This window comes from Gymnoscopelus microlampas (assembly GCF_963454915.1).
Source record: "Gymnoscopelus microlampas genome assembly, chromosome: 15".
In the NCBI taxonomy this organism is placed as follows: Eukaryota; Metazoa; Chordata; class Actinopteri; order Myctophiformes; family Myctophidae; genus Gymnoscopelus; species Gymnoscopelus microlampas.
In genome coordinates, this window is record NC_139952.1 from 47,963,005 (window position 1) to 47,979,774 (window position 16,770).

At 40.3% G+C, this 16,770-nt stretch overlaps 1 protein-coding gene across 1 annotated transcript in view; it reads left to right on the forward strand.

The window, feature by feature from the left end:
* The window catches only part of LOC311062402 (uncharacterized protein), a 700,443-nt gene that overhangs the window by 312,218 nt on the left and 371,455 nt on the right, over positions 1 to 16,770 (forward strand). Inside the window, exon 36 of the mRNA XM_084081416.1 lies at positions 16,415 to 16,528. Coding sequence (XP_083937542.1) covers positions 16,415 to 16,528 — 114 coding nt within the window. The remainder of the gene's footprint in view (positions 1 to 16,414; positions 16,529 to 16,770) is intronic.

The window sequence follows — 16,770 nt, forward strand, 5'->3', positions numbered from 1 at the left end:
GATCATTGTCTCTGTACAGTAGATGCACATGACTCTATTGATAAAATGGAGATTGTCTATGATATGGCTACCTCTGACCACATACCATTTTGTGTGGTGGTAAATACGGGCAATTTACCAGTGTTGTTGCCTGTGGATAACAGCTTAAAGGACGACTTCACCGCTTTTCAAACTATCTTCATATAATTGGTCCTCACTAATACTCATGATAAAATGGTACAATTCTTTTCTACTCGGTCTGTGTCTCAGAGGAGGGCTGTGGACAGTTCAGAGTCCCGTCTACCAGTGACATCATCAATGGGGAATCCAAGCTAATAGAAACTGCAGGCTTTCTATTCCTGGAAAGTTGCAATGCAATAAAAGAAGCCATTGTTCTCGTGTTAATAAAAATCTATATAAAAAATGTGAAATCTTGTTGGAAAAAAAAAATCATGCCTAACGATGATGTCACTGGTAGACAGGTTTCTGGACTGTCCACAGCCCTCCTATGAGACACAGACCAATTAGAAAAAAATGGTACCATTTTATCATGAGTATTAGTGAGGACCAACTATATGAAGATAGGTTGAAAAGCGGTGAAGTCGTCCTTTAAGTGCTTTGTGGATGTAGATCGACTAGTTGAACATAGTAAAATAATAGTAAAATATGTCTAATAAGTTTAGGGATAAGGGGTAAGACAGGATAGGACCCTTGATCACTCCAGTATGAACACAGGTACATGAATAGTGTTTTTTAAAGGTTTTAACCACTTTATACGGCCTAGGTTGGCCACTTGATGGCGCCATCTGACCAGGTGTTTTAATCCCACTGATGAAGCGATGGTGAACAGCTGCGTCAAAAGCTTAACCTCTTAAACCAGTGGTTCTCAACCAGTGGTCCGGGGACCACTAGTGGTCCTCGAAGGGGTTCCAGGTGGTCCCCAGTTAAATACTGGAGAGTTGGTAACCAAATGGACCCTTATATAGATCTTTAACTATTGAGAGTGTAAAATGAAACCAAATGGACCCGTAAGGGTCCATTTGGTTTCATTTTACACTCTCAATAGTTAAATTATTGTTAAACATCTGCATTACTTAATTAAAAGAAGTAACACAATTAGAGAATGTAGAAGAATTGTTATTTTGATGAAGGTTTGCCTGTTATCTCTCCTATGGAACCAACATGGATGGAATTGTGGACAAAATGTTCTCCAACGATAACAAAATATTGTAAGTCTTGTGTCTGAGAGTCTAAACCTCATCAAACGGTGGTTCTGTGGCTCAAATGCAGAATAAATTATGGACCTTGATATGAAAAAGGTTGAAAAGCACTGACTTAAACCTTTATAATATGTGACCCAGGCCTCTCTACTTGGTCCACTCCTCCACTTGTACATCATCATGTTCAGTGCAGAGACTTCCATCCAGTCTAATGGACAATCCTACAGACATTATGGAACATGTCCTCAATTCATTGCATTTTGGTATATTGAAGGAGTAGTTCACCCCAAAAATTACTTCCTTTCTATCATTTACACCCCATGAAACCTTGAATTCATTAGTATTTCTGGTAGGAGACACAAAGTGTCAACTTTGAGTCTCCTACCAGAGACATTAGCATCTTTACTCTGTTCATCACATTATTGTCTCAGGAATGTGACTAAAACAAACAAACCTACATGAATTCAAGGCTTCATGGGGTGTGTGTAATTGATAGAAAATAAGTCATATTTGGGTGAACTAACCCTAATGTTAACTAATGGAATAATGTTAACAATGCTGTCCAGATACTGTGTGCTCTCTCTCTCTCTCTCTCTCTCTCTCTCTCTCTCTCTCTCTCTCTCTCTCTCTCTCTCTCTCTCTCTCTCTCTCTCTCTCTCTCTCTCTCTGTCCTCACATAACCTCGCTTCACCTGGCTTGTCCGGATAGTTGCAATAATTTAACTATTAATTGTTGGAAGTAACATTAGCGTTTTCTCACCGTCAGTTGATGGTTCATATCCATAAGAGTAAAACCGCCGGGACCATTTGTTTATTTTTGGAACACGTCCCCACACGTCTAAGGGAATTCAGAATGGGGGGGGGGGGACGTGACCCAGGTAGGATGTGTAAATGACGTCAGACTTCGGTGCTTTATTGGCTTACATTAAACCATGTGTTTTTCAAAGATTTTGTGTCAAGGCACACATGTATTCATCATGTTAAATAGTCTCTATAATGTGTGACAGAGTCAGGTTAACACATGTATTCATCATTTTAAATAGACTCTATACTGTTGCACTCTTTTCATTGTTTGCATATACTAATACCAAAGCCCTATTTCATACTTTCACAACATTTGAATAGTAGAATTGTAGATCTACAAGCTTTGTGGTCTTGTAAGATGCCTTTTTTAAGCTTGTAAATCAGCTAGTCTTTGTTTTTTAGGATACATAATGTGTCTCTAGTGGGAAATGAGGGCTGATGTAGATAATAATAATTCATAAATAGTTTTATATATTGCATAATGTGTGTTGCCTTGTCAAATACATGATACAAGCACACCTGGATTGTCTCACACTGTTTTGGGAACCATTGCATTAGACTGTGCAGGTTTCAAGGATGTTTTACTACCTTTAAATTCATGACAATCCCTGACACTTCATCTATTGTTTTAACACTACAGAAGATGTATGTATTGAATTTTGTTTTATTGCAACAATTATTTACAGTGATATTGCAGCTCATTAATTTGGACCTTTTCTTTTCTTTTCTTTTCCCATTTTCAGGATCTCCACTTTCCAGACGAGCAGAATTGGAGAAGGAAGACTCAGTCCATTACAGACAAGTAATTAGGTACAGTTTATGTACAGTGACTACAGCACCTCATCACTCTTAAGATAATGTCATCTTATTGGGCTAAAAGACGTAAAGTCAACACATTAGTGAGAGAGACAGAGCAGGATATCCTCATTGAATATCATTTAACTGCTGCTGCTAATGCAGTTACAAACCTTCACTGTTTAGAGACTCCTGTCACAACCTCTTCTGAGTGCCTGCTAGATGCTTTACCAACTACATCAGACTTACCAATAAACAAACCACTAATTATCAGTGATCAGAGTGAAAATATCAACTCCTTAACCTCAAAGGCTTCACCAGGTTTTCATTTTGAAAGTATAGATGGGGCTGATTAAATCTGAAAATGAAAATGACAGTGATGAACATAATGAAGATTTACTCATGATAAGTTTAAACTATTCTATTCAGTCTCTCTGGTTGCCCTATCCTCTTTGCTGTCCATCTTGAAGATATTTCACCCCTTTTTACTATACATTTAGAGTAGCCAATTATTTTTTACCCCTTTTTCTCCCCAATGTAGTCGTTAAGCCAATTAATTCCTCCCCACACACATCTCTGTGTTGTGTGTTACTATTACCTGTGGTGAGTAATCTGTGCAGCACATACCCCTGGGTCCTAACGTAATTTCTCTATGGAGAATAACATTGGGTCATCTTAGAATCGTCTCATATAAGAATTGTGGTCCAAAAATAAACGAACTGTCTCTGTGATATTATCAGGGGGGTGGATCTGTGACGAGCTCCACAGATCCAAGCCTCCAGCCACAGTGCATTACAGGTACAGATGATCTATAGATCTATTAACAGATCCAAGCCTCCAGCCACAGTGCATTACAGGTACAGATGGACCAATACTATATACAATATAATGATGTACCCATAGCATTGTGGTTGGAAGGATGGCGGGGGGGTGCGTGCTGGTGGTGGCTCTGCTTGCCCTCGTTTAAAACCTGATATTTACAAAACGGAGGATGGGAAGGTGGTAGTGGAAGACGAGCTTTTAAACTTTATTGTGGTAAAAATGAAGGCACTAAGCCAGGATGAAACTTAACTCTCTATGAACGCGAACATCTCAGTTGTATCTTACAATGCGCGAGGGCTGCGTGTTGGCCACAGTGAATCTGATAAATCACGCCGTATTGTTGTGGACAGTCTGTTAGAGAGGTGTGACATTTTGTGAGACATTTTGTTAAGACCTTCCAGGTCTTGTGTGTCCAGGAAGGTCTCCTGGACACACAAGACCTGGAAGGTCTTAACTCCATCCATAAGGACTTTCACGGGGCGGGGGAATCCACCACCGACCTTTGTACTAAAGTGGTACGAGGGAGGATACCAGGGGGAGTTGCCACTCTGTGGAACAAAAAATATGAGCAGTTGGTTAATGTCATTAGATTAGGAGTGGACTGGGCAATTGGAATTGAACTGTGTTGTAGCGTCAAAAAGTGAATCATTTTGAATGTCTATACACCATATGAATGCTATCAGAATGAAGATGAGTATCTTAGCAGAATGGCATTTATTATGTCTTTCATCCAGGATAATCCTTCCACCTGCATATATGTTGTTGGTGACATGAATGCTGATGTGTCTGATGCTAACTCCTTATTTGGAAAGCATTTAATGCAATTCTGTGTAGACAGCGGTTTGATTTTGTCTAGCAAAGTACTTTTGCCTGAGAAGAGCTATACTTATATTAGCGAGGCTTGGCACACTACTTCCTGGCTTGATCATTGTCTCGATCAGGCTAGATTTTAATGATGAGGTGATTGTTACTCCTGCTGAAATTCATGATAATAAGGCCTGTGGTCTGGATACGATAACAGCTGAACATCTTAAGCTAGCCAGTAAGAAACTGTGTCCTCTGGTTGCTATGTGTTTTACAGGTTATTTTGTTCATGGGTTTTTACCTGTTTCTATGCTCTCTGTTGTGTTAGTGCCGGTCATTAAAGACAAAGTGGGCAAGTTAAACAGCTCAGATAACTATAGACCAATAGCCTTGGCCAGCGTCTTGTCCAAAGTGCTAGAGACAATTCTACTGAGTAGACTTGAGAGGTTGATCATGTCTGCTGATAACGAAAACATGGCACTGATTTGTGTATTTTTGCACTTAAAGAGATTTTAGATAAATATAGTAGGCAGAATTCTACTATGTTTGTATCTTTTATTGATGCCTCTAGGGCCTTTGACCGCATTAATCATGAAAAGTTATTCTTAAAACTGACGCAAAGAGGGGTCCCTAGTTTCTTGTCAGAATGTTGGTGTTCTGGTATGCTCACCAGACAATGAGAGTAAAATGGGGGAAGTCAATATCTGCTCCTTTTCATGTGACCAATGGCGTCCGTCAAGGTGGAATTATTTCTCCTTTCCTTTTTAATGTTTATATGAATGATTTATCATTGATGTTAAATGCATGTGGGACAGGGTGTAGAGTTGGTGACTCGTTAATTAATCACCTGATGTATGCGGATGATTTGGTCATCTTTAGTCCATATAGTGCTGGGCTACAACAGCTACTGAGGATATGCTCACAGTATGGCTTTGATTTTAATATAAAATACAACGCTAAAAAGAGTAAGGTCATGATTGTCCGAAGTACGGAAGACAGACAATCTACCTTTCCTGACTTCTATCTGGCTGGCACTGCCCTTTGTGTGTGCAGTGAGATTACTTATTTGGGACATATTATCTCCAATGACCTACAGTATCAGATGACAAGGACATCTATAGGCAGCGGCGTAAGCTGTATGCCCAAGCAAACATGCTGTGTCGCAAATTTAGCATGTGCTCAGTACCTGTGAAGATATCTCTGTTTAGATCCTTTTGTACACCACTGTATACTGCCCACCTTTGGAGTCGCTACAGGCAAGGCAGCATCAGACGCCTTACAGTGGCCTATAATGACTGCATGAGGCTGCTGCTGAGAGCTCCAAGAAGCTCCAGTGCAAGCCAGATGTTTGTTAGTGTTGGGGTACCCACCTGCTCTGCTGTGCTTCGTAACCTTATGTATAGGTTTATGTGTAGAGCATCTGAGTCAGTAAATGACATAATCGCTGTAATAACGGACCCAACACGCTGTTCTGTAAGGTTCACCTCTAGACTGTGGAACCATTGGCGCACATGTCTGTATGTCAGAAACTGAACAATGTGGGATATTTGCATTTTTAAAAAAATGTATTTTATTTTCTGTTTTTATTGTGTGGTGTTGTGTTATTGTGATATGGATCTTCCTAGGTCTGAAATAAAGATTGAATTGAATTGAAGTACTCACAATTTTTTACTCAGGTAAAAGTACAAATACTGCTGTGTAGAAATACTCTGTGTTATTATTATTATTAGGCTTTGACTCTTACATGGGCCAGTTTCGAATTGCAGCCATCTGTAGGTACTCTTTTAGAGTGGTTTTGAATAATAATAATAAACTTTATTTGTATAGCACCTTTCATGACATGAAATGCAGCGCAAAGTGCGTTACAGAGCAAGAATACAAATACAGTTACAACCAATTTAACAATAAAGCAAAAAAAATAAAATAAAATAAGATAAAAGCAAAAGCATAAAACAACATTAAAATAGGCAATACTGTGAGGACTTAAAAATCAACCAATGAATCAGCTAAAAGCAAGAGTGAAGAAATAGGTCTTGAGCTGTGCTTTAAAGCTATCGACAGAGGCTGCCTGTCTTAGGTGTAATGGGAGTTTATTCCACACTGTCGGTCCGTAAAAGCAGAATGCCTTTCACCGTATTTTTTATATGTCATTGTAGGCACCTCGAGCAGGTCAGCACTTGAAGACCTGAGGGGCCGGTTTGGAACATATCTCTCTAGGCAGTCATAGAGGTAGGAAGGTGCCAGACCATTTAGAGCTTTATAAACTATTAAAATAATTTTATAATCAATCCTAAAAACAACCGGGAGCCAGTGTAGTGAAGCTAGGAGTATAATGTTTCACACTCCTTCACGACTTTTGGTAGGGCATTCCACATTTTTGTGGCAAAGCAGAGATCCCTTGTTAGTGCCAAATCTGGGTTGAACGTGATCAGTGGAGTGACAGGTACATGGGTGTCTTTGTGGTGTAGTGTATCTTGTAGACCAGGCCTATTGCAAGTTGCTGTACTCTGTCCTCAACCCTGAGCCATCTGACCCTAGAGAAATGAGCAGGGGTTAGATGAGTCGTAGATGTATAAGGCCAAGCAGTAGCCTTACTAGTTTGTTTTGGGATGTCTGGAGCCTTGTTTTTAAGGCCTTTAGTGGTGTTGTGGTACCATGAGGAGCATGCATAGTCGAAGTAACCTTGGATGAGTCTTCCTGCTATAGTCCTCAAAGTATTCTTACTGACCAGAAAGGAGATCCTATACAAAAAACGTGTTCTTTGGTTGACTTTTTTGATAACTCTTGTTACCATGTTATCACTGGAAAGATTTGGCTCTTCTGTAGGTTATTTCCTCTTATCGTGTGATAACATCGTCACCCACTTGAAGCCGTGGGCTAGTGGCGCTTTGTGTGAGCTTGTAGATCTGCTATTTTTGACAAGCGACACCATTGTTAGACAAAGTATAAATCAGACATTTTCATGTCAAGGACCCCCTACATTGATATGCATTTGGACCCCCGTCTGAATAGATGTTGTGCCAGGAGGGCCCCAACGAAAGATTTGTGTTTAAAACTTTCAAACATAATTCAGAAAACACAAACCATGAATGTTCAAAATGTAGATCTGCTGTTTGTGAGATTGAACCCATGACCTTTTGAACATGTAGAGAGCATCTTAAGTTAAGACCAGGAACACATCTGTGTCATTTTAGCTGTAACCATTATCTTATACTTTGGCTATTCAAAGATATCAGCTCATAGCACGACACTCTGAGTGTCACGCTATGAGCTTGTAGATCTGTCATTTTTTTGAAAAATCATGAAAATGTGTGCAAATCTTTGAATGTATATATTTTAAAGCGAACATTTGTAACTCAAATCTTTATTTCTGTAGGTCCCTTAAACAACACATTTGACATTGTTTTTGTTTCTTTTAAATATATTATTTCAAAGATTTGCTCAACTTTTCACGATTTAAAAAAATAGCAGATCTACAAGCTCATAGCTCATAGCGCCGGCACTCTTTGTTTTTTAAAGGTTTTAACCACTTTGTACGGCCTTGGTTGGCCACTTGATGGCGCCATTTGACCAGGTATTTTAATCCCACTGATGAGGCAACGGTGAACAGCTGCGTCAAAAACTTTACCTCTTAAACCAGTGGTTCTCAAACAGTGGATCTTTAACTATTGAGAACGTAAAATGAAACCAAATGGACCCGCAAGGGTCCACTCTCAAGAGTTAAATTATTGTTAAACATCTGCATTGCTTAATTAAAAGAAGTCTATACAATTAGAGAATGTAGAAGAATTGTTATTTTGATCATAATGTGCCTGTTATCTCTCCTATGGAACCAACATCTATACAACATGGTAACAAAATCTTATCAAACGATAACAAAATATCTTGGGTATAAAAGTCTTGGGTCTGAGAGTCTAAATCTCATCAAACGGTGGTTCTGTGGCTCAAATGCGGAAAGGGACTAATGTAAACCATTCTCTCTCTCTCTCTCTCTCTCTCTCTCTCTCTCTCTCTCTCTCCTCACTGTACTCTAGTCTCTGTAATAAGGCCCTTAAGTGTAATATTAGATCTAAAACACTTTTAATTGATCAGAATGTGTCATGTCTGTTGGTGGAGCAGAGATTAGCTGACAGTCTGGATGGATTTTTTTAGGAACGTTTCATCTTTTCCTTAAAAAAAACGTAAAAACATATGACTTAATTATTATACTATGAGGCTAATGTTATGTTTTATTTCCTGTCATCTATCTATGAGGAGGAGGAGGAGGAGGAGGAGGAGGCCGCACAACTCTTAGCCACGATGCAAACATTTATTTAAAAGGTACGGTCACCTCAAAAACGTTTGTTTCTATAAGACAGACAGACAGACAGACAGACAGTCGTTTGTTTCTAACAGACAGACAGACAGACAGACAGACATACAGACAGACAGACAGACAGACAGTCGTTTGTTTCTATAAGACAGACAGACAGACAGACAGACAGACAGACAGACAGACGTCTCAGTATATAAACATGAAATATGAACAATGTTTAACTTATTTCAGCAGCAGGTCAGGTAACATGTTGTGAAGATCAGATAAAACTGTAGTAGTGAGGTGAACACAATGCTGCATGACAACATTTAACTTGGAAACCAGTTGTTACATAACACACCACCGTGTGTGTGTGTGTGTGTGTGTGTGTGTGTGTGTGTGTGTGTGTGTGTGTGTTCTCATGCCAATAAAGCCCTTTGAATTGAATTGTGTGTGTGTGTGTGTGTGTGTGTGTGTGTGTGTGTGTGTGTGTGTGTGTGTGTGTGTGTGTGTGTGTGTGTGTGTGTGTGTGTGTGTGTGTGTGTGTGTGTGTGTGTGTGTGTGTGTGTGTGTGTGTCTGTGAGATTGTCCACATGTGTGCTGCATGCATGTGTGTGAGAGCGAGAGGCAGGAGCAAGTGAGAGAGAGAGAGAGAGAGAGAGAGAGAGAGAAATAGAGAGAGGAAGACTAGAGACAACTACAACACAATGTAAACACACTGATACAAATATGTTCATGAAACATCAATGTAAAGTACATGAATACACTGTAACAACATGTTTCCTCTCTCTCTCTCTTTGTCCTCACATAACCTCGCTTCACCAGGCTTTCTGTCCTCACAGGGTTAAATACTCAGTGACTCCTCCTCAGCTCTGTAGACACTCCTTACTGTATGATAGAACTTTATGTGTTTATTCACAGTCCACCATTTTAACACAACACACTGTAGACACTCCTTACTGTATGATAGAACTTTATGTGTTTATTCACAGTCCTCCATTTTAACACACAACACACTGTAGACACTCCTTACTGTATGATAGAACTTTATGTGTTTATTCACAGTCCACCATTTTAACACAACACACTGTAGACACTCCTTACTGTATGATAGAACTTTATGTGTTTATACACAGTCCTCCATTTCAACACAACACACTGTAGACACTCCTTACCTTATGATAGAACTTTATGTGTTTATTCACAGTCACCATTTTAACAAACAACACAGAGAACTGAACAGCATGGACTCCATTTTGCCACATTGGATTAAAGCATAAAGATTAATATAGGGTAAGTGTTTTAATCACTTTACTAGAACTAATGTCTCTAGTCTGGTATTATATAGTTGATGGTGTTTATACAATGACTCAGTCATAAAAGTTGAATATATGAAGTATCACTTCTTTGTTTTTGTTTTTTTAAGATATTTTTAAAGTTATTTTCTGCCTAAACATACGTCATGACAGAGTATGAGTGAATGGGGAATTCCCTTGGTTGACCATTTGAAGGTGCATACAAAGGTGCTTATTGGTCAGAAATCCAGATGTGTGTCTCAAAGAATTACCCCTACCTCGCCCCAGCCCCCCCATCACCCCCCCCTCCCTCTCTCTCTCTCTCTCTCTCTCTCTCTCTCTCTCTCTCTCTCTCTCTCTCTCTCTCTCTCTAATGATATCAACACCTCATACGTAGCAGACAGAGCAGAACATACAGGGCTGAATTAACTGTTTGTGGAGCACAGGGCTGTCAGTGTGTTGGGGAAAGTAGAAAAGGTTTTCTTCCTCAGTGGGACAGGAGTTGAAGACAGGCCTGAGAACACAGAGAGACATGTATAAAGAATGTGAGTTAGATAAGGAATAAGTTATGACTCTGACATTAACACAGTGTGAGTCACTCAGAGTCTCCACTAGCCTGACGCAGTTCACTCAGAGGAGTGGGCGGGGCCTATGGTCTGGAGACAGACAGTTTACTGTAAACCATGTGACCACAGAGGAAGTTGGGCGTTTTCTGCTTTCTGTCTCTCTCTCACACACACACACACACACACACACACACACACACACACACACACACACACACACACACACACACACACACACACACACACACACACACACACACACACACAGAAACAACTGTAGTAGTGAAGTGAACACAATGCTGCATATGACAACATTTAACTTGGAAACCAGTTGTTACATAACACCACCCCTCCTCTGTGTGTGTGTGTGTGTGTGTGTGTGTGTGTGTGTGTGTGTGTGTGTGTGTGTGTGTGTGTGTGTGTGTGTGTGTGTGTGTGTGTGTGTGTGTGTGTGTGTGTGTGTGTGTGTGTGTGTGTGTGTGTGTGTGTGTGCACGCTTCCTTTTATGCGTGTGAGTAAGAGTCCACATGTGTACTCCATGCGTGACAGAGAGAGAGTCCTGGGACAGAGAGGGAGAGAGAGAGGACGACTAGAGACAACTACAACACAATGTAAACACACTGATACAGATATGTTCATGAAACATCAATGTAAAGTACATGAATACACTATAACATGTTTTCTCTCTCTCTCTCTCTCTCTCTCTCTCTCTCTCTCTCTCTCTCTCTCTCTCTCTCTCTCTCTCTCTCTCTCTCTCTCTCTCTCTCTCTCTCTCTCTCTCTCTGTCCTCACATAACCTCGCTTCACCAGGCTTTCTGTCCTCACAGGGTTAAATACTCCTCCCAGAGAGAGAGAACAACACTCTGTAGACACTCCCTGTATGATAGAACTTTATGTGTTTATACACAGTCCACCATTTAACAGACAACACAGAGAGCTGAACAGCATGGACTCCATTTTGACACGTTGGATTAAAGCATAAAGATTAATGTAGGGTAAGTGTTTTAATCACTTTACTAGAACTATAATGTCTCTATTTGGTATAGAGTTGACTGAAACATTGAATATCCAAACAATGAAGTAGGCTATAGCTTGTTAATTATCACCCCTCGCTCGCTCTCTTTCTGACTTTCTCTCCCTCTTTTGATTGATTGATTGAAATTTTTATTAGGCAAAAGAATGTAAAACAACACATTTACATTTATAATGCTTTTGTCTAAAAGGTCCGGCCAAAAAAGTCCTTGCGGGCTTGTTTCCATTGGGGTCCTTGAATTAATTTCATAGACATATATAGTAGCAACCAAACAGTTCAAAAATCAACATAAGAATACAGAGGGGAAAAAAATATATACCATTATGTACAAAAAAGGTCATGGGAAAATAATGAAGTATATACAAAACAAAACATGATCAAAATAAAAATAAAAAGTGTGTACAAAAAAGGGGGGGGGGGGTCGTCTGTCTACAGGGAAACTGGTACTAGCTCCTCTTTAGGCCTCCAGAAAGATGAGTTTTTAGGGCTGTTTTGAATGAGCCCAGCGAACTGCATTTTTTGAGGGATGGGGTTAGACTATTCCATTCCTTGGTGGCAGTGCTATAGAAGGAGAATTTGCCCATGTTTGTTTTATGGGTGGGTGTTACCAGATTGTTGTTTACGCTCCCTCTAGTTTTGTGACTGTGGGTGTCACTAACTTTTTCGAGGTACTTATACAGATATGCAGGTATAGGGGGCATTTCGGGCAAATCTGCATTTACAATTTTGAAGACCAGTCCCATTTTTAATTGTATAACCCTGTCTTCCACCCTGAGCCAGCTGGCTCAGGGTGGAAGACAGGGTTATACTCTAGCTCCCAAAGTATACAAAGGGCTGAAGTGGTTATTGTATGTTTTGTAATAATAATCAAAATCTACAAAGTAACTAGTAACTAAAGTTTTCATATAATTATAGTTGAGTAAAAGTACAATATTTTCTTCTAAGATGTAGTGGAGTAGAAGTAAAAGTACTGAAAATTGGAAATACTCCAGTAAAGTAAAAAATACCTCAAAATTGTAATTAAGTACAGTACTTGAGTTCGTGTACTCAGTTACTTTACGCCACTGGTTCTGTAGCCTCCAGTGTAATTATATAATTACTCCTCACCCCTCCCCTCTCCCCTCTCCTCTCCCCTCCCCTCTCTACCCTCTTTACTTCGCAGCCCTCTCCTCTCACAGCCTTAAGTGGTTAAATAGATTTTGATGCTATATTAACTCATTTTGCTGGGGACCCCCTGGGACCTCCTCAAGGACCCCTGAGGGGGCGGGGGGGCTGTGTGACATGACGAGAAAGACAAAAGAATATTGGAAACACACTTCCTGTCAAACACTGTTTGTCTCTGGTAGGGCGGGCGGGCAGGCAGGCAGGCAGACAGACAGACAGACAGACAGACAGACAGACAGACAGACAAGTCCACCATTTTGACTCAACAACACAGAGAACTGAACTGCATGGATTCCATTGATAATGGAATCTCTCTCTCTCTCTCTCTCTCTCTCTCTCTCTCTCTCTCTCTCTCTCTCTCTCTGTGTGCGTGTGTGCTTCCTTGCATGCGTGTGTGTAAGTGCCACTGTCCACATGTGCTGCATGAGAGAGAGAGAGAGAGAGCAGTAACTACAACACAATGTTGAGAGAGAACATCACACTGTAGACACTCCCTGTATGATAGAACTTTATGAGTTTATTCACAGTCCACCATTTTGACTCAACAACACAGAGAACTGAACTGCATGGATTCCATTTTAAAGTCTAAAGATTAATAGCCTATAGGGTAAGTGTTTTAATCACTATTAGTATAGCTCACAAGTATAGCTTGTTAATTATTACCCCTCCCTCGCTCTCTTTCTGACTTTCTCTCCCTCTAGCAGCCCCCCCCTCTGTCTGTCTGTCTGTCTGTCTGTCTGTCTCATTCAGTTCAAGTTCAATTCAACAGGCTTTATTATTGGCATGAAATTTGACAAGTTGCTTTGTTGCCAAAGCACAATTATGACATAAACAACAAACAACATAACAATATAAAATCTATTAAATTACATAAATAAAGGAGATGGTGTGGTAAATAAAACATGGTATATATATCTGTGTCCAATCCAATCCACTTTATTTATAGAGCACATTTAAAAACAACAGTGTTGAACCAAAGTAATTTCCCCGTGGGATAATACGGATAATACAGACGCTAAATAGTCTCCGGAAAGTACACTCACATTTATATTTAAAAAATAAGCCAAACTAATCCGCATCAAGATTTTATTAGGACGGAGCTATTTTGAGTTGACGTCTTTCCGTCGCGATCCGGTTGCCTGATGACGCGCCTGGTGACGTAGGGCTACTTCCGCTCCCGACCGGATCATAGACTTGAAAAGCTTTGCTTCCCAGGCTATGGGATCTCTGACTCACACATTGCACTGATCAGAGCACAGCTGAGGGAGAGAGACAGAGAGGGCAGCAAATAATGCTGCAGCACTTGTGTGTACTGCAGTGCTTGTTTCTCACCTCCAATGTTTTCAGATTACATTTTAATTACTGTTTAAGTTTAAAACAAGTAATGCACTGTCTGACCGTCATTTAGAGTTGGATAAAGAACGTAGCAGACCAATTGTGTCTCCCTAATTAAAATCAGGTGTGAGTGGAGGAACGTGCAGCTATGGGAATCAAACAGGTGAATGGAATCAAGATTTATTTATATTCATAAAGGTCTTATCTATGTCAGTGGTTGCCTAATCTCTCAAGAACAGATTCTGCCCTGCGGTGGAATCTGTCGGAGGGGTTCGTCATAACGTGTGCGCATTGGCTACAAGTGGGCGTGCCTTCAGATCAGGAAGCGGGCCGCGCTTTACCCAATCAAATGTAGTGGGCGGGATTCACGTGTCCATCCACCCTTCCCCCCTCGAAACTAGCCGAAACTAATTTAACAATAGCGTCCTCGGAGCGCACTGGTCTTCCATTTTCCTCCCGCCAGACCCCACAGACAATATCAGAAAACAGAGGTCGCTGTTTTTCATTTTCTGTGGGGTCTGGCTACGCGAGACTAGTGGTTGCCAAGACCTTTTAAGACCTTTTTGGAAAATGTGTCAAATATTACCTAAGGAAGAGGCAAACATTGTGAAAATATAAAGATATTTTCATAATATTTATCTGTAAAACCGAGTCAAACTAAAATTGCTTGTCAGGGTAGGGATCCCTGACAATATATTTAAAATATTATTTTTTGAGGGGGGGGGGGGGGGGGGGGGGCAGTTGTGAAAGTTGAAAAATTAGGGAACCCTTGATCTTCATCACACAGTATTTACAGGAAGTAGGCCTAATTAAAAATAGAATTTGATGGACTTTTGTTATAAAAATACAAAACATGTTTTGCGTCGCTTCCACCCACCGATGGAATAAAGTAAACACCAGCGACATTGCACTGACACAAAAATCACTCTCTAGTACAGGATGGAGTTATAAATCACTCTCTAGTACAGGATGGAGTTATAAATCACTCTCTAGTACAGGATGGAGTCCTAGTATAGGACTGTAGCCTATAGTGTTGTATAGGCATAGACTGCAGCCTTTGAGCAATAGGTGTAAGATGGACTGGTTTTGATACACAGTTTGCAAGCTGAAACTGATTGAGATTGGGTTTAATCGTGGCTTGGTGTGGTGCGTGCATGTGCGCACAATGTGGTGGGGGGGGGGGGCGTTAATCCACTCCTGATGCTGCTGAAAATGTTTTCTCAGTGAGACAGACGTTGAAGCCAGGCCTGAAAACACAGAGAGCCTTGCAAAAATAATGGGAGTCTTCACAGCAGTTTACTGTAAATCATGTGATCACAGCAGAGGAAGTTGGTCGTTTCTTGCTTTGTGTTCCCCCTCTCCCCCCCCTCTCTCTCTCTCTCTCTCTCTCTCTCTCTCTCTCTCTCTCTCTCTCTCTCTCTCTCTCTCTCTCTCTCTCTCTCTCTCCCCCCCTCCCCCGGACGTTTGGGCCCACAGGCCTTCCTCAACTCTGAGGAAGGCCTGTGAGCCGACAAGGCTGGTTTATGAGCTGCTGCTGGGGGTGATAAGACCTTAAATAAACAAGATCCTAAATGGATGAAAGTGAGTGCTGGCATTCCTTTCTAAAAAAAACATTTGTGTCTATTCACAGTACTACTGAACTGTTTAGACACTGCTTAATAATGAAATATTGGGAATATGCAAATAAATGGATCTTCTAACAATGAGTTTTTACTGCAGACAGTTAACTCTGTAGCTGCCAGTAGCTCTGTGCACTGGGCTCTGAAGCACCAGTACTGCTGTTATCTCCATCTTTAGGAAACATCTACGAGCTCATAACGCAGCTCTCTGTGCCACGCTATGAGCTTGTATATCTGCTATTTTTGACACATTGTGCATATGCAGCAAATATTTAATGTTTTCTGGTTTATTTTGACTGTAATCTTGACAGGGTTAATAAAGACCAAAGATGAGTCATTGTGAGGAGAGAGAGGAGGAGGGAACTGACAAACAGCTCATCCACAGACCAGAGCCTCCATCTGTGTCTATGAAGAGTGATGAACCTGGACCTACAGATACAAAGTATATCAATCCTGCTATACAATATACACAACACTAACACTGTACTTTTAGTCAAACTTGACTGTTTCTTTTATAATAAATAATGATTTTTTTTTTTGTTGTTTTCTTGTTGCTGCAATATTTTGAGGCAAAACTAAAAACATTTTCGCATTTAGATGTCAAATGGACTTAACAATAATAAATATTGAACTAATTGACTTCTTTATTAACATGATAATTATAGAAACATGTATATGATTCCAGAAGTCTTCACCACAGACCAGAGTCTCCAGCACCCAGCTGTGTGTCTATGAAGAGTCACTGGTCTAAAGATGATCCTCCTACCTTCAGTCAAGAACCTGGACTTCCACGAACAGAGTATATGAATCCTCCTATACAATATACACAACACTATAAAGCTTCACTCACACTACAGGATTTTTTAAATCTTAAACAATTTTCTCGTAGCATCATTCAGCATCATCAATCTTATTAGATTCTCTTATGAGATTATCTTCAACATGCACACACTATGACATTTTAATACAGTGCAGAATTTCATTAAGATTCTCTGGCTTGCTTGAATGCAGCACCTTATGTCATTTAATCTCTTTTGATAT